We start from the raw sequence: 19,064 nt of genomic DNA on the forward strand, positions 1-19,064 counted from the left end.
CTAAGGAGGGAATGCATTCAGATCACAGCAGGAAACAGAAAACTCTGCCATGGGAGGTTCAGTGTGGGTGCAATGGAAGTGAGATCGAGAGGTCTCAGGAAATACTATTGTCTATTGACATTCCCTTGTAATGCCAAGTGGATACCCATATTGCTGCCTGTAAGAAATAGATCAGGGTATGAAATAAAGCTACTTCAGTTCTGGAATGCATTCATACTTACAGTAGAAAGTTCAGACATTGTACTGTCAAAGCAAAATAACAAAAGAATGTATAATATTCCAAATAAATATCAAGAATAGGATATTAAGTAGTAAAGAGAAGCTATGATTTTCCAGGGCCAAGTTTGAATAGTTTTTCTCTTTTTGAAATATGAAATAACATATTCCCTTCTACTATTCTAAATAAATGCCTAAAATAAATATTAGTATAAAATTATAATCCTGAGGCTAATGGGAAAGAAAAAAAAATCAATTTTGATCATATAAAAATGTTTAAAAAGGAAAGGCAAATTTGGATATTCTGTTCAGGACATTGCTCATACTTACAGAGCTGCACTACATGTAGGAACTCAACAGTATCTAATACAGATACTTGAATATATGAAGTTATCATCATGGGTAATTCCTCTCTATTTGCTCTGGGCACAAAATAAATTAAACCTATTATAACTGGGGCATTCTGCATATATAACATGTCTCATAGACAAAAAAACTATATCCATAATTGGGTATAAATAAGATGAGTCAATAGAAATCTACTATTTGTACTGGAAAAACAAGATGAAAGACAGGCTTCATTGATAAAGAGGCTATAAATGGTCATCCACCAGCTAAATCAGGCCTCAGAAGTATTTCATTTGTCCTGGGGGCCTATTCCAGCTGTTTTACTTTTCTAGATTCCCTGCGTGGCTTCCTGGACATCTGACTGTCATCTGTGTGGTAGCGCAGTATTCATTTATGAGGTTCAGTACATTAAACACACAGAAGAAATAGTATTTTATTATTTGTAACAATTCAAGTTTCACAAATGTACACCATTGGTCTTTCCTTGGGTGTGTGTATTTGTCTGCCTTTCTGGCTACCATCTATCTACTTAGCCTTCCATTCATTATCTGTATTTTCTGTCTGTTACTTCGGGAGACTATGCATCTTTCATATATTGATTCCTTCATTTATTCATTCTCCAATTAACTTAGTGTCTAATAAGTGCCAAGTACTAGAGATAGAGAACTTAAGAAACATAGTCTTCGTCCTCATGGAACTTATCAAGGGGGACAGAGACATGTGAACCAGTCACCGTTAATGCAGAATAATGAGCGCTTAGACGGACGTATGCGAGATGTCAAAATGGTGTGGCGGTGGTGGGGAGGTCGGGGCACGCTGCAGAGGAGGCGAAACTGGAGCCGAATCCGGAAGTGTGATTGCACAGATCTGGCCGTGCCTATGAGCGTGTGCGTGTGCGTGGGTGGCAAGTGAGAGTAAGATGCAGAGTAGGAGGCAGAGAAGAGCATTCCATGGACAGAAGAGCCTGGGCGATGGCGTGGAGGTGTGGGTGAGTGAGCCAACACGGCCCAGTTTGGGGCACTGCAAGTTGTTCCGTGTTCCGTTGCACGGGGCACAAGTGGTGGCATGCTGGGAGATGAGACTAGAGAGGTGGAGGGGCCACAGGATTAGAAGCTGAACAGTGACACGATCAGATCTGGGATCTAGAAATGTTCATCTGCTAGTGGAATTGTAAGTGTAAAGCACGGAATGGAGCGGTTAGGGGCTCCACACAAGAAGCCCAGTAAGAAGGCTACTAATAATTACCAAAGAAAACGATTAGGGTTGCTAAAGATATAATAATAGAAAGAAAAAAGAACTCAAGAGAGATCTGGAGATAGAATTGACTTTGTTCATTTGTTAATACAGACTGGAGATTGAGAGAGTCAGAAGTATCTGTGAGAAATCTAAATGTCTGGTAGACAGTTGGGTATTTGTATCCAAATCTCAAAAATTTTGGAGGGTCGGAACAATACAGGTGGTAGGCAAAGGCATGGGTATACAGGTCACCAAAGGTGAGGAGGTATGATCAGGCAAGAATGGAGGGCTGGGGAAACAAATATGTAAGGAGTAGATGAATAAAACGGAACTCTGTGAGGGGGGTAAAGACAAGTGACCAGAAAGGAAGGAAGATACCAAAGAGAGTCTTGTCCTGGGAGCCAAGGAGGTAAGAATTTTAAGAAGGGAATGGTCAAAAGAGTTAAGCAAAAGAAGTTTATTCCAGAGCCAACTGGATTTGGAAAACAAGAGGGGATTGCTGATAGGAAACAGCTTGTGTAGTGAAACACCTCATGTTTGTTTTGGAAATAGTCTGTATATGTTAAAAAAAAAAAGCACCCCAAAACAAATTAAGGAAATAAATTCTACTTGAAGCACAGCACCAAACTTTCTCATTTTTAACTTTAGACTTAAAACGTAAGAATAATTAGACATCACTATACTATTCAACTTCTTAATCACACAGGTAATCTTAATAATTCGTAGTATGATTAACAGCATACCTTTCTGCATTTGTAGCAGACATAATATGCATATCTATTCATGGCATAGCCAGCGGGGTCATTATAAAATCTCACACCAGGGGTTGTGATAGCTTCGCTCTTATGCAGACCTTCATATTCCAATCTCATTAGGGCTTTTCTTCTGACATCCTCATAGAGCTCTTTTATAGGATCAAGCAGGTCTTTTAACACAATATGATTTATTTTGTTCTGCAATTTTGAAAAATGAACATTCTTTAACAGAATCATTTATTTATTAATTCAACAAACACTTAGTATTCACCTAAGTGCCAAGCACTGCGCTAGGACAGGAGATAACCAAACATTTCCTAAATAAAATGCCATTTAAAAATAATCCTGTAAAGTCCTCACAAGCCTATAGTTTCCCAAGAGCAGGGAAAGTGGCGGCAAGTGGGGCACAGAACACGAAAATTCCATTTGATTAGCTTCATATTCCTGAGTATGACATATATCTCCTGCTGCCTTAGCTGTTCTGGGAATAAAGGGTTACCCTGCTGCCACAAATATCCCTCTGTGTGTGTTTTTGGTTCCTTGGGGGTGGGGCAGAATGTTAGATAATAGAAATGAACAAGTAGTATTTTCTATATCACTCTCATCCATCATTTCCTGAATGTGACTTTTCTTTGTGGCAACAAATGAGAAGGGAGAGAAAATCCTATCATCTTTTTGGATATTGCTCAGTCTAAGCAATGACTGTGCTAAGTCCATGTTATACCCTAAACACCAGTCTGGCAGTACATTCTTAAACAAAAGTTTTTTGTTAAACATCATTAGCTTGCCAAAATAACCTGCTGCCTTGGTTCCTATCTTTGCAGGGACGTGTCAAAATGTCAAGAATTTTCTCCTTATTTTACCTGAGCTCTAAAGAATCTGTCCTAATAGCACTTTAAAAAGTTCAGGTTTCACTCTTTCACGGCAGGTATCAGTACCTACAAGCACCACAGGCTCATTCTTCTTTTTGGTAGTCACCCACTGACAAGTCACATGGACTGAACTCTCAGCGGGTCTGAAAGCAGTGATGCGTGCCCTTCAATGCACGATGATATCTAAATGAATTTTCTGATGCAACAGTTTAATTTAATCAGCTTTTAATGGACAATTAATGTCTTGAAATGTAGTATAATAGAAAGATCTTATTCTCAGGTACTACCTGAGTGAAGAGAGCAGAAACTGATGGGGGCTGGTGGTAAAAAGTAGACTAAGAAGGACACTGAGAGATGCTGCCATGTTTATTTTGAAAGATGAAAGATGAAGACAAAGATGAAAATTAATAGAAAGCAGATAATTTCCGATTCTTTCCATACCTTGCAAATGGGACAAGATATAAATCCAAATGTTATCCTTGGACCAAGCCATCTGTTTTCCAAAACTCGTCGACAGCACTGTAAGTGGAATATGTGACTACAATCCAGCTTAAATAAAGAAAAGAGAAGGATATAAGCAAATGTAGTAACAATAAACACGAGTAACTGGCAGATTAGTCAATGTAAGGTGCTACTTAGGGCAGGTAAGAGAAAAATCTAGAAATTCAGTACACTGAAACTTCGGCACTTCTCTATTATTCATGTGACATTATGAACGAGATCTTCAGCTTCTCCCAATTTTTACCATTCATGTATTAACGCCACCTTATAGAGAGTAAGCTGGGCTAGGGAGAAATGTGAAATTATTCAATTTTGTATCTCACAGGAAGAAGAGGAAACTACTGATTTAAAGATTTAAAATTTATTTTTGAGAATATTTATTGTCTTGGAATCACAAGAACTGGAAATATAAACAAACAGCCAGTAAATGTTAAAAAAAACTTATTTAGCAAATTGTAACTTCTATAATATTACTAACATTATAGATATATGTATATATATTATATAGAGAGGTATGTATCATGCATAGATTAATTACATAATGCTATAAAAGGCCATGCTGGATTCTGGAAATTAAGAAGAGAGAAGCTACTGGATAATCTAATTATTTTTTTTCTCCCTTATGAACATTTTATACTTTCAATTGATTATACAGGCTTACACAAATCACAGATTAAAGCTCACTGCACAAAATGGAGACAGAACATAAAGAGACAGCATTTGCTCTGTAATAAACTGGGGGATATTAGTGGGATATTTTCTCCCAATGGTATAAGAAAGATTCAGTCGTTTGTTTATTTGACATGTATATTTATATTTCCTATTGAAAAATCTAGGCACACTTAACACGTTAAAAGCGGAGACAACCTGAATGGCCGGTGCTGCGGAGAGCGCTTCTGTGAAACAGATCATGCACATGTCGTCAGCGTCCTGCTTCAGGGTTACGGCATTTTTATCACAGCCGTGTAGACAGGGCAGACAGCGCTCTTCGTTTTTAACACCTCCGCATGGATGGCCACAAGGATGCGTCTTGCTACAGGCTATCTTAGCATATTCCTGTTAAAGATGAATTACAACGGCACAGAAAATATCAAAAAAGGCACACATCCTGGTAATTACATCCATTATATTAATTTTCCAAGGTACTTTCCCCCGGGAAATAGATATAAGGCTAAGTAACCATAAAGTAGTTATTTTTATTCTTTGTTTGCATATAACTTAGGATTATTAACAAAGTCTAATGTGATTTAAAAAAATTTCACTCCACATTAAAGGGAATGCTGATTAAAAAGTGAGCTGCAATTTTCATCTATTTGTTATCATGCATAGCCATGAAGCAAAAAAAATTCCTGACATATAATCATCCAATCACCACCTACCTCTCACCAAAATGGGGATTAAAAAAAATACAGGTATCCTTCACTATCTGGACACTATCCAAATTCTTGTTAACTAAATTGAGGAATCAAAAATATTTGGATAGCATGGAATGTGTACAGATGTTCATGCATAAACAACTTTAAGGAAACAAGTGAATAAAAAATGTGTAACAAGCAAAGGAAAGGCAGCCCACAGATTTTTATCTGCTTCTAGCACAGAAGTAAATGTTAAATATATATGATGGTGGTAGTTGGGAAACACACACAAGAGACTGATTTGGGTTTGAGAGCTTTAACTGATCCATTCTCCAGCTTTGATAAAGCATTTAACTCTTGACATGGGTAATACACTAATTTAGAAAACAAAAGTGATGCTGAGCTCAGAGTCCTATTTATATGAAGTGAAGGTGTCATGAGGGAACACGTGCTACTCCTTACATGATGGCCTAACTATACACGCACCTGGCAATCTGCATCAGCACAAACACTGCCAACAGCAGACAACTCTGTTCCACTCCTGGAACCACAGAAACGGCATGCTTCCGAGCTACTTGTGGTGGGTTTACCTAGGTTCAGGCAGAAACGGAAAGTCCTCCTTAAGTATATGCTTTCTACATATTTTAATATAACTAACGGAAGAAAACAAATCAAGCAAGCAGGGATATGTATCAGGTGCTATCACTGAGAAATCAGCCCGGCAGTCTTGCAGCTGAAGGGTTGTAAGCTGCCCTAAGTAGAAAGTAAATAATCACACACAAAAAAGGATAAGAGACTAAAGAGCTGCCTGAAGCCAAATAAATTATTAACTGATTTATTTATACTTCTTCAGTACACAGAAACCGACTAGGCTTCTAGTCAAGACAGCAGGTCGAGCAGCTATGGTAAGCCCCCTCATTACAAAAGCACAATGCCAGACAAAATATAACAACAAAAATTAAATAAAGATACATAGAAGAAAGGGAAATCATTAGGTACCTTTCCCAATGACAACATTACAAGGTATGGGAGAAAACCTATCAGCAGAGAATATGAAACGTGAATAACAGAAGAATTCCCACCCAGGGAACTAAAGATAATAGAAACATTTGAAAAGGAATTTAAATATGTTTGAAATAGTTAAAGGAGGAATGGAATCAATAAAACAAAGAACAAAAGGAAAAAGAACAAGATTTGAAAAACACAGACCAAGCTCATTTTAAAACACACGTACAAAATTCTAAATATGATAAGTGAACTTAGCAATATTTACAGAAAATGTTTTTTAAAAAGGATAGTTTAGGTCATAAATACAATGATGGTTCAAACACTAGAATATTCATTAATGTAATATGGTATGGAGGGAAAATAGGAGAAAAAAAAATCAGCTGTGAGAAAAGAAAAGACCATGCTCTTGCAGCATGAAAAGTTATTCATATTTAAATTTCTCAGATTTACATCTAACACCAAAATCAGAAATTTGTGTCAGATAAACGGCAGACTACAGAGGTGCTGAAAATTGAGAATCTGTAAGATTCAATGCACCTTTAAGCTGGGAATACACCAGACTTTAGGAAAAAAATCAAAATGAAAAATGCATATTTTGGAGATAAAATGACTTGCCCAAGGTCACACAGCTAGTTCATGGCAAACCAACTTTCCCGACTTTTAATCTAATGTTCTACAATAGAACACTGAATACTGTCTAGTAAATATAAAAATACAGTGATCAATGATCTCATCATCACTTAATAGAAAACACTCAAAATTATTCACATTAAATAATTAAATTAAACATCTAGTTTAATCGTAATCAGTAGGATGGTTCAATCTATTTGTCAGGCACGGTTCACTCTTAAATCCTTTTACCTGTGTGTTCTCGGAATTCCACCATTGCCTTCATGGTTTTAGAATCTGCTAGTGCCATCAACCAAAACAATTTGGTTCTACCACAGCCTTCATGAAGGTCAACCTTTATAGCTTCTTCTTCTTCTTTGAAGACCTATTGTATCATTAAAGAAAAGGGGAAAATATATCACTCTGAAAGAAGTATACATTTTAATTATTCAATAATGAAAACGGCTTTTATTAAGCAGTCTAAGAAATTCCAGATATTTCTAGTCTTCTCTTTAATCTTCACAACAGCCCCATTTTTATAAATGTGGAAACCAAGTCTCAGAGGTTAAACAACATGCTTGATTTACACAGCTGGTAAATGAGACAGCTGGGAACTCCAGCTGGAGGAGTGGAGCTGGAACTCCACCCTTGGTCTTTGATTCCAAGGTTCATTTTTCTCCCATTACGCCAAGTCTCCTTCCCACATTCATTTCTTACCGAATATATTTTATGTTACAGATACTATTCTGCATGTAAATGCAGAAATTTTCACCTGTCTTTGATGAGTTTTGGTTCGCCGATGAAGATGAAGGAATCTGTCACAGTCAGTACATAAGTTTCCACATACGTTGCACAAAATGATTGCTGCAGTTTCACCGTCATCATGGTTATCACACATAGGCTAGAACAGGACATTTCCATACGTTACAAAAGGTTAACAAGAAAGTCTTAAATACTCATACAAATTTAATGTGATTTATTTACAACAGGAACAGACTGTTACTCTGAACTCAAATAAGAATTTAAAATCTGAACATTAAACAGAATTATGGCAAGTGTACTTAACTATAAAAGCCCTCGGGCTTCCCTGGTGGTGGCGCAGTGGTTAAGAGCCCGCCTGCCAATGCAGTGGACACGGGTTTGAGCCCTGGTCCGGGGAGATCCCGCATGCCACAGAGCAACTAAGCCCGTGTGCCACACAACTACTGAAGCCCACACACCTAGAGCCCGTGCTCCGCAACAAGAGAAGCCACCGCAGTGAGAAGCCTGCGCACCGCAACGAAGACCCAACGCAGCCAAAAATAAATAAAATAAAATAAATTTATATATATTTAAAAAAAGGCCTCAGAATCCTCAAATCAATGATTAAATGCGCTATGGGCACTCAATGATTAACAAAATAAACATGTATACTTTTCTTAGCGACTTAAGAAAATTTCTTCCATTATATTCAAACATTCTGTTTGCTAAATTAATAAATAATGCATTTTTGAAACTTGGATGTTAAAAAGAAAATGCTGAAAGGGCCTGTATAAAGTTTTTCCTTCCAGTGAAGCGAGGGATACTTATCAAACCCACTTTAAGTACATCTGTGAATAAATGGTATATCATGTTGTTCTCTTACTACTTTATTTCCTTCTTATCATAAAACCGATTACATTTTAGTACAAAATCTAGATATAGAATCAGAGTCTGGCTAAAACCAAACTTTGATATGATGCAAACATGACTCAGAGAAGAAGGGAACAGTTTTTTAATGTAATTAAATCCCCTAATATACTATGAAGAGGGAACCCTAAGTGAAATAGACTTGTGAGATGAACTTGGGCAGTGTGACACAATTTTTCAAGAGTTCCACTAACTGTGTATTTTGACACGTGAAGTCCTTTTTTTTTTTTTTTTTTTTTTTTTGCGGTACACGGGCCTCTCACTGTTGCAGCCTCTCCCGTTGCGGAGCACAGGCTCCGGACGCGCAGGCTCAGTGGCCATGGCTCACGGGCCCAGCCGCTCTGCAGCATGTGGGATCTTCCCGGACCGGGGCACGAACCCGCGTCCCCTGCAACGGCAGGCGGACTCTCAACCGCTGTGCCACCAGGGAAGCCCCTAGAGTCCTTTTTTTTAAAGCTAAGCCAAAGCTTACTGTAAAGAAAAACAAGCTAAATTTTTATAAAATAACTCTGATCTTACCATTTGTTTTTGTTGTCCATCCTTTCCCATCCATCTCCCTGAGGAGAGGCGATCCACGTGGTCCTGGTCGAGAACACACAACGACGCCAGAGCAAGCCAGAGCTGCCGAAGGGAAAGGCTATTACACTACAGAGCGTGGGGTTACGCCTTACAGAGCACCCACCGCCACAGCTCAGTGAAGGCTAGCTGGACTTGAAAAGACGTAGATCCCCAGTGGCACTCAAGTCTTCCTGGTGTGGTACCAGGTAGCCACGCCCTCTACTGTGTGTGCCATGCACAGAGTAGGCACTCAAACACATACTGAGTAAATGACTGTTGCTCTGATGAACCATTCTGTTGTCTACCTGACATATAAAATTAACCTTTATTATTCTGATATGCAAACAACATATCAATACATAAATTTACATATTTAATAAACCAATGCCTTCTACACATTTTCCAACTAATATCTGCTTGAGGCATTAAATTCCAAGGAAATCTCTATGCCTCTAACAGTCTAGCACTATGCTGGGTACACTTTGTCAGAAATAAGTAAACGTCTTACAAGCGTTAGAAAATTGCCCTCAAAAATACTTTAAAACTTTCTGAGGCTTAAAGAGCAAGCTTCATTTTTACATAGAATAACGTATTTCTTCATTACTGAAAAACAGAAAATAATACTTAACTGTCTCAACTCTGAGAAGTGCATGTGAGCATCACTGGACATGAAGAGTAAGGGGGAAATAAAATAGGGAAAGAGAAGCCAGAAGAAAAAGTTATGCAAGGAGAAAGGGGAGAGCCGACTGAAGAACGAGTGCAGCGTATACGTGGTGGGAAAGGTGACTGTCAGAGCAGCTGCTTCAGAGGCACAGTCACTGGAAACATGGCATAAACTGGCTTTTTCTGCCCAAGGGAGATAAAATGTATCTTCTTTTTCAGACTTCTGAGGATTAACTTAAGCAATTTCTACCAGCTTTGACTTCTTCCTAACCCTGTCACAACTGCCCTGCTTCAAGGAAATCTCAAATCTCTTTTGGAAGTATATGGGACATAAAATTTGGTAGATTACAATTTACAATAGATTACATCTCATCTGAAGGATGCAATCTCACTTCCTAAGAGATTCTGCCCCATTGTGCCCTGGGCACACACTTTCTGCTTTTGAAAAGTAAGGCCTACACATTCAGTAAGTAGGCTACAGGACTCTATTTTAGGACAACTGAGTTATTACAGAAGGAGTAGGCAGGGGCCTTGTCTTTAAAGGACCTTCAGTCTATCACAACGTCATGCTGACACTAAAATTAACAGTAAACACATCATCAGAAAGGCAGTACACTGACATATTGGTAATTTAGCTTTTTTTTAATGAGTATATCCTTAGCTCCCTAAATAATAACAAAAACAAGTGATAAAGAACACGTAACAGTGAACATTAAAAATTACCAGGCTTAGCTTATAATTCAAAAAAGCCCTTCATACTTTTTCAATAAATACAATATTTGGTAAGAAAAAAGAGTGAGGTGGGTAGGGGAGGGATGGATTGGTAGTTTGAGATTAGCAGATACAAACTATTATACAGAGAACTGACAAACAACAAGGTCCTACCGTATAGCACAGGGAACTACATTCAATGTCCTGGGATGAACCATTATGGAAAAGAATGTATAGATAGATAGATAGATAACTGAATCACTTTGCTGTACAATAGGAATTAACACATTATAAATCAACTATACTTCAATAAAATAAATTTTTTAGAAAAGTAAATTAAGCTGGCTTATTGATTTAAATTTGTTCAAATCTGTTACTGAAAAAGAACATGCAGCAATATAGACCAAATGAAAGGAAACCTACCCTAGTTGTTGCAATACATCTCACTGGAGATCTAAATTCTTCCTCCATCTTGGTCAAGGCAATGATGGTTTCTGCAATAGCATTTTTTGTCACTCGGGACCACGCTTCTGACAAATGACCCTAATGAGCAGGACAGAATAATTTAATAAACAACCAGAGAGGTATAATCAAAGGAGCAGATTCTGTTCTCTGAACATCTTTCACCAAAAAGGAAAATTTATTTGCTAGTGGAATCTTAGATCAAGGGGCATACTTTAATATAAAAATCCTTCACAACTATATGAACAATTCAACTTCTACTTACTATTTTGATGATTCAAAAGAAAAGTAAATAAAAATTTAAGTTCTCAATACTCTTCTCTTACAGAGTTCAAGGGCATTTCATCTTACATGTAGATAAAAACATAACAAATACTAGGTTGTCTATGACTGAGAAATTCTGATCATGAAACCCTGTTATTTGACACGGAGCTCATACAGCTAAGCTAAGTGCTTTAGAAGAATATTACTGGAACCTGAGAGCATAAATGGGTTTAAATTACAACTACCTTAATTTGCTAATGTGATTTTTACTGAACACCAACATGTTACTCCTAGAGAGTTTCAGTGTTCCTAAACATCTTTCATAAATATTTTCATCCAATGAAAAGCCTATTTACTCAGAAAGCCTATTTGAGAATGGAAAAAATTCTCCATTTCTCTGATTGAGGAAATATCCAAACTGTTGGGAAAAGTGACAGAACTTCATATTTCCCCAGAATATCCTTACTCGTCTCATATCTACACACTATCAATCTTTAAAGGGACAGTTCACATTCCAATTCCTCCTCTTCCAAAATGCTTGCCGTCTACTCTACCTCTCAGGAACCTATCGTCCACAGTGTCCTGCCCTCCTCGGGCTGAACTCCTGGAAATACAATGGAATGTGAGGAAACTAACATGGAGCAACCAGTGAGAGCCAGGCACTCTGAGAAGTAATTCCCTTTCCTCCGCACTCCGGGATCTCCCTGCAAAAGCAACACCTAAAGACAGCAGTACAGGACGTTCATAAACTGTGAGAACTAAAAGACAGCGAGAAACCTTTGCTCTGAAAAGCCCTTTTTTTCCTTTAGGCTCTTGTGCTCAGGCTGTTTTTTTAGGGTTCAAAGAGTATACTTTTTTTTTTTAAGTTTTAAAGTCTTAGAAGACTTATGTGATAATTCTCAAGTAAATTAATTGGGAAGCTTGAAATGAACATAGTTTACACAAAGGGAAAATTTATCACCAGCTGGAAAGACAGATCGTGAGATAGTGAACCTACTAAATGGACCTTGTGAGTAAAGCAAAATAACATGAATGTTCTCTCAATTCAGCAGAATGATTATGCTACTCGTTTTGTTAATCAGGTTCCTACTGTACTTCACTGACATAATGATCAGGAGGATGGGAACTTACTGCCGCCATATCCTTAACGAGTTTAATGATGATCTCTGAGATCTGGGTAGGAGTTGAGCCCTTCATCCACCAGTGACTCTCACCTCGTCGGATATAACTACAAGAAAAGTCAGCGTTTGTAAACCAATCAGTGAGAGTTACAAATGAATAAGATGAAAACTCTTATTTCAGCATGCCGCATTTTAATTTTTAAAATGATTCAACCAGTCAGGACATTTTAAAAGAAAATTAATGACAACATTATTTGTAATCCACCTCTTCAACCCCAAGGGAGTAGCTATTCTGATATGTGTTCCCTTTCAAATATTTCACTGTTTACATATTATTTTTGTATGCATCTTTTAGAACAGTACTATTCAAACTATATCAATAGAACACAAACTATTTGTTACCAGTCCACATAAAGATAAGAGCTTGCACCAGAATATGTCAACTATATCACTGAGCATACAGCAAGTCCCCTACATACAAGCCTTCAAGTGACAAACTCTGAAAGATGCAAACGTGCATCTGGTTCCAGCAAGGAGCCAGAACCTGTGCCATCAGCATCAGGCGTGAGTGAAATTGCAGCTCGCCCTCCGTCTCCTGTTGCTGACGATCCTTCAGCTCTGCCACCTCCCACCTCCTCTCCCTCCTCCTGTCGGAAACTCTTCTTGTCTGTTCACTCGATGCCAGCCCCTGTAGGCCTGCCAGCTGTTGTACTATAGTACTGTACTTTTCAGGGTACTGTACCCAGTAAGATTAAAAATGTTTATTTTTTTGTGTTTGTTTTTTATGTATTATTTGTGTGAAAAGTATTGTAAACCTATTACAGTACAGTACTATATAGCCGCTTGTGTTAGTTGGGTACCTAGGCTAACTTTGTTGGACTTAATGAACAAACTGGACTTACAAACGCGCTCTTGGAATGGAACTCATTTGTATGTAGGGGACTTACTGTACTACTGTTTAGTTCAGTTCACATTTTTTTCCCCTAGGAAGACTATCCAGATGAAGGAAGCAATATACTTATTTACATTCTAGTGCTATTTGCTTAATGTTATGAATTGGCTCTTTGACTAGCATCTGGAATACCAGATGTAATACCAGATGACTAGCATCTGGAATACCAGATGTCTCTAATCTGCTGCTGTTACACACAATTCTATAACAAACAGCCCTGTATATATACCCTTCTGCATATGTATGAACATGTTTGAGAGAAACAGTTCTACAGAAGTAGAATTGGTAGGTCAAAGGATATACACATTTTAAATACAGTGATATGTTATCGAACTGGCATCCAAAAAGGTTATGGCAATTTACACTAGATGTCATAAAAACTGTCTATTTCTTCATAATTATGCCAATGTAAAGATATTTTACTATTGTTTTAATCTACATTTCTCTGAATACCAGTGAGGTATCTTTTCATTTACTTATTGGCATTTGTAACTTTTCTTCTCTGAAGTGACTACTCTTGGCATTTATTTTTGTATCAGTTGTTTGTCTTTTGTTTTCATTGATTTATAGTCATTCTTCTAATATTATGACTAATAATTCATTGCCTACTATATAAGTGTTAAATATTTTTTTCCAAGTCAGTTGTTTGTATTTTAAAAGTATTGTCGATCAATTAAGTTTCACTTTTATGTAGCCAAATCTCTGAGTCTTTTCCCCTGTTACTTTTGGGTTCTGTGTTTTATTTAATTACGTCTTCCCAAATTGAAGCTTACAAAAATATTCTTCTATAATTTGTCCTACTAGAGTGTAAAAACAAAAATATACAAACCTTTAATTGATCTCAAGTTTATTTTGTAATGGTGTGAGGGCCTACAGTTTGGTTTTTTTTTCTTTTGTATTTGGGAAGTACTCTAACATCATATACTCAGCAGATTTTCCCTTCCCCACTAATTTTTTAAAAAATTTTTTGGCTGTGCTGCACAGCATGTGGGATCTTAGTTCCCAGACCAGAGATGGAACCCATGCCCCATGCATTGGAAGGCGGAGTCTTAAACCACTGGACCACCTGGGAAATCCCTCCTCCTTAATTTGAAAAGACACTTTTATTATACACAGCATTCTCTTTCATACATGGGCCAGTCATTTATGGCTTCCATTTCTGGTAAATAAGCAAATAAGAGGGAATTTGAAAGGTCTGGATTCTTCAAACGGTAGCTTACTCTGTTCTATTTTTGTACCAAAACATATGCAATGACCAACCTGGAATTGAAAATCATTGGAAGGGTAACTGTTGTAACTCCTTTGCCCACGGAGGTACCAGCTGTTCCTGTGATGGTGGTTCCTTTGGCTTTTAGCTGTACTGTGAGTGCTTTGGCAATGCATCCTAGAAACATGTCCAAGATACCTAGCTTATTCCAATCTCCTTTCTCTGTTGAATGAATAATATCACTGATATCTGCTGGGGGGAGGGATTTCACTCCTATAATGCTGGCCAGACGATTAGGGGTGACTTCAGGCAAAACTCGTCTTAGTAAGGAGGTCACCTGGTAAGAAAAATAAAAGAATCCTATTTAAAGATTTGGGATTGACATGTACACACTGATATATTTAAAACAGATAACCAACAAGAACCTACTGTACAGCACAGGGAACTCTCCTCAATATTCTATAATCATCTAAATGGGAAAAGAACTTGAAAAAGAATAGATAACTTATATATGTATAAATGAATCACTTTGCTGTATACCTGAAACTAACACAACATTGTTAATCAACTATACACCAATATAAAATAAAAATTAAAAAAAAAAGATTGGTGTTTTAAAGTTTTCATCTTTTTTAATGAGTCTAGCTGCTGTTCTATGACTTCAAAAGCTTTGAGAAGGACAGAGAAATGATTTAAACATGATTTAATTTCTCAAGTGGTAACTACCACTCCAGAGCAGCAAGAAAAAAAAACGTCGCTTACTTGGTCGTTATATACATTATATATCTCATGAATAAGATATTCAGTAGCAGAATACTCTTTTATCACAATAACACATTACTAAAATGGAACATATTATGTTCTTCCATATTCTCATTACAATGAGTCAAAAACAAAAAACATGGGGTTAAAATACAATCCAAAAACCAAAACATAACAACAAAAAATAACCAAACAAAAACCCCTGATTCTCTTTGCTAGAGTAATTTTTTAACAATGTTTCAAGTAACAAAATAAGCCTACAGGTAAGTGGTGTGATCAGTCACCTGTCTCTGGACGCGTGGAGAGGCGGTGTGGAGCAGTGAAAAGAGGTCCTGGAGCAGAGTCAGCTGCTGGGCCAGATACTGCCGGCCCACGTTGGAGCCACTCAAGGCTAACACCATGGAGAGCAGCTCAAAGCAGTAGGCATCGGAGGAGGCATCTTCATCGTTGGGCTGCGAGTTGGCATTTTCTTTGCTTGATATGGCATGTTCCCATTCTTCACGAACTCTGGTGGCTTCCATGCGAATAGCCTGGACGATGTGAGCACACACCTATTTGAGGGCAACATAAAGAAAATGTAAAAACATTATTTGTAAGGCCTAGTTAAAACCAAAACAAAACAAGAATACTAGTTGATAATTTAATACTCTTCCTCCCAGTTAATTCTCCATCATACCATTCTCTTAACTCATCTTAAAAACAATTAAGGAAAACTAGGCAAACCATGATTAAAAATCTGAGTATTTAAATCAACTAGTATAGAAACAAATTATATACTAGTTACCAATTCCCCTGCCTGTGGTTTAAGACATGAAATGAAAACAAATCACCATATTTAATCACTTCTAAGACACATTTCCCCCCACACGCTAACATTTCTATTCATAATGTGCTTTATAATTGATGCAATTCATAACTTAATTGGCTGCAAATTTTTTTAGCGATACATAAAATAACAGCACATTTTACAATTGGTAGCTTCTAAGATTCAATAAAATGCTGTTAAAAAGATAAAGCACACATAAATTTATGTGATTTATTTAAAAGATTTAATGGTGTTGAAAGTTAAAATAATGGCCAATTTAAAACCTAATTCAAAAGTCAATATTTTATTTGACTTCTGAAGGGCTAATTTTGTTATGTAGGCACCCCTAAACGAACCCCCATTATATGAATGATCTAGGCTACTCCCCCATCTCCTGAGAGTTAAAAATATTAACACTGGTTTAGTTAACATTATAATTGCTCAGCAAAATAATTAAAAAAAAATCAACCAACAAACAAAAAAACAGGGGGGGAAAGGAACACAGGAAATGTAAATGAAATCTGATATAGCTGGGTACTTGACACCAAAATTTAACAAGCTACCTGAAAATGAGAAAAACAAAGAGCAGCAAGGTAAGAAAGTTAACATTCATAACAAAATCTTTAAAGTGATGCAGGTATGCTAATATGCTCCTTCCTCTCTAGAAAAAGGCAGACACATTCTGCAGGACCTAAGAAAGAGTCAGCATAGAATTGCCTCCATAAAGTTTGGAAAATGCTTTACACCCTAAAAACAAACAAACAAAAATTGATGAAGACAATGAAATGGCTGTTAACCAACCTGTTTTTGTAGGTTAGTCAGTTTACTCCTGCTGAATATGATTCCAACCATATGTTCTTTCAGGTCAGCATCTGAAGTTGCCTTTATACAGCAAAAAGGAAAAAAAGGAAGCGGGCTCTTTCAATAAAATATGTATATTTGACATTTTGAAGCATCTTGAGAAATAATTATGCAGGTATTTTTACAAGGTGGATTTATTTTAAATGGAGATCTGTAATACTAGGACAAAGGATAAAAAGCTTGAAGAAATCACTGTTGGCTAAGGTGGCTATAAAAAGGGCAAAATTTCTGAATTTAAGAAATCCAGAGAAGTATACTTCACGGATTTCTTTAATCTAGTCAATCTGTGTCAGTTTGATTGAATCTATTTCTCAACTCTGAACATTATTAGTTCATATCCTACATTTGGTTATTAGAAGAGCAACTCAGGAAAATGACATTTGGTTAAAAGGAAACTGTCTTTAGAAAACTCTCTGATAATGGTGGCCTTAAACCAAGCTACTCCAACACCAACAGTAAACAAAGAAGCATATCATAAGAAGAAAAATGAAGGCTGACGTTTTATAGTGCTTAGCATGTGTATGGCACTCTCTCAAGTGGTGGATAAATATGAAACACATAAACACACAATCTTATTTAATCCTCACAAAAACCCCATAAGGTAAGATCTGATGTTTTGCCTGTTTTACAGGTAAGAAAACTGAGGCAAACCACCCTTGTATTAGAATTAAAAATAACTCTTGGTTTCACTTTTCCGAGGATCGAGAAAGCCACAAGAGAATATCACTCCCACCTTAACAATGAGAAAAGCTGATAATCTACAAAACCATAACTTTTTGGGTGCCCATCAGAGAGCTGAGATGGGCAACCAGGTAAACTAAAATCTAAAAAGACAAATCCATATAGTTGGACACTTCAAAATTCTTTCTGTATCTGACAGAACAAGAAAATGAGCAAAGAAACAAAAATCGGCAAGGTTCTTACAGACCTGAACAAAACTATCAGCCAAATGAATAAATCAATATTTATAGAACCCTTCACAGAACAACAGCAGAGTTCATATTCTTTTCCAGTGTACATGGATATTCACTAAACTATACCATACTATGAGTCAGAATTCAGGTCTTAACAGTTTTAAAAGGGATGAAATTATACGAAATTTATATATATTTTTTACTGTGATAGAATTAAACTAGAAATCAGTAATACAAAGATATCAGGAAATCTCCCAAATATTTAGAAATTAATTACCCAGGGGTCAAGGAAGAAATCAAAATAGAAGTCAGAAAATATTTTAAATTTAATGAAATGAAAAAAACAATGCACCCAAATGTGTGACACTAAAGCAGTGCTTAGAAGAAGATTACAGCATTACTTATATGAGAAAAGAAAGGTCTCGAGTCATCATATTAGGACCTTAGGAAACCAGAAAAAGAACGAATCAAAGCCAGAGCAAACAGATGGAAAGATATAATAAAAGAAGATACATCACTATAGACTCTAAGGATAATAAGAGTATATTATGAACAACTTATGCCAATAAATTCAGCAACTTAGATGAAATGGGCAAATTACTTGGAAGACACAACTACCAAAGCTCACTCAAAAAGAATGGGTAACTGCAATATCCCTGTATCTACTAAGGAGAGTAAATTTGTAGAATAATTTTTTTTTTTTTTGCTACTTAAAATACTAGTAGATTATACATTGACAAATGAATTCCTTTTAGATAGGATGGCCTTTTAACTTCTTTCATAATTCATTTTGCTTTTTTGACATACCATACTATTCATTCATTCAAAGTGTACAGTTCAATGGTTTATATATTATACATGCACAGATCAGTGCAACCATCACCACAGTCAATTTTAGAGCATTTTCATCACCCCAAAAAGAAACACTGTGTCACTCAGCTATCACACCTCTAGTTCATCTTCTTTTTTATTAAAGAAAAATAAACTGCATATAAGCAAATACAGCATATCCATTAACAAACATAGCAATATATGGATTATTTTACTTAATAAAAGAAAATGAAAAAAGAAAAATACATAAGAAATCCATTCTGATAAAAATTCTCAGCAAACTAGAAACAGAAGGAACCTCCTCAAACTGATTAAGAGCAGTTACAAAAAATCTATGGTGAAAGACTGAATACTTTCTTTTTACGATCTAGAAAAGGAAGACTAA

General features: G+C 36.6%; 1 protein-coding gene across 13 annotated transcripts in view; it reads right to left on the minus strand.

Annotated features, from left to right (window-relative positions):
• The window catches only part of MYCBP2 (MYC binding protein 2), a 279,427-nt gene that overhangs the window by 3,665 nt on the left and 256,698 nt on the right, over window positions 1-19,064 (minus strand). For all 13 annotated transcript variants that reach the window (XM_073795323.1, XM_073795322.1, XM_073795327.1 and 10 more), the window contains 12 exons: window positions 16,875-16,955; window positions 15,553-15,819; window positions 14,560-14,843; window positions 12,358-12,454; window positions 10,924-11,043; window positions 9,088-9,189; window positions 7,673-7,801; window positions 7,153-7,285; window positions 5,770-5,873; window positions 4,796-4,984; window positions 3,869-3,976; window positions 2,544-2,753 (listed from right to left, as the gene is read on the minus strand). In XM_073795323.1, the coding sequence (XP_073651424.1) occupies window positions 2,544-2,753; window positions 3,869-3,976; window positions 4,796-4,984; window positions 5,770-5,873; window positions 7,153-7,285; window positions 7,673-7,801; window positions 9,088-9,189; window positions 10,924-11,043; window positions 12,358-12,454; window positions 14,560-14,843; window positions 15,553-15,819; window positions 16,875-16,955 (1,824 nt within the window). The remainder of the gene's footprint in view (window positions 1-2,543; window positions 2,754-3,868; window positions 3,977-4,795; window positions 4,985-5,769; window positions 5,874-7,152; window positions 7,286-7,672; window positions 7,802-9,087; window positions 9,190-10,923; window positions 11,044-12,357; window positions 12,455-14,559; window positions 14,844-15,552; window positions 15,820-16,874; window positions 16,956-19,064) is intronic.

The sequence above is a fragment of the Tursiops truncatus genome, chromosome 18, assembly GCF_011762595.2.
Source record: "Tursiops truncatus isolate mTurTru1 chromosome 18, mTurTru1.mat.Y, whole genome shotgun sequence".
Taxonomy (NCBI): Eukaryota; Metazoa; Chordata; class Mammalia; order Artiodactyla; family Delphinidae; genus Tursiops; species Tursiops truncatus.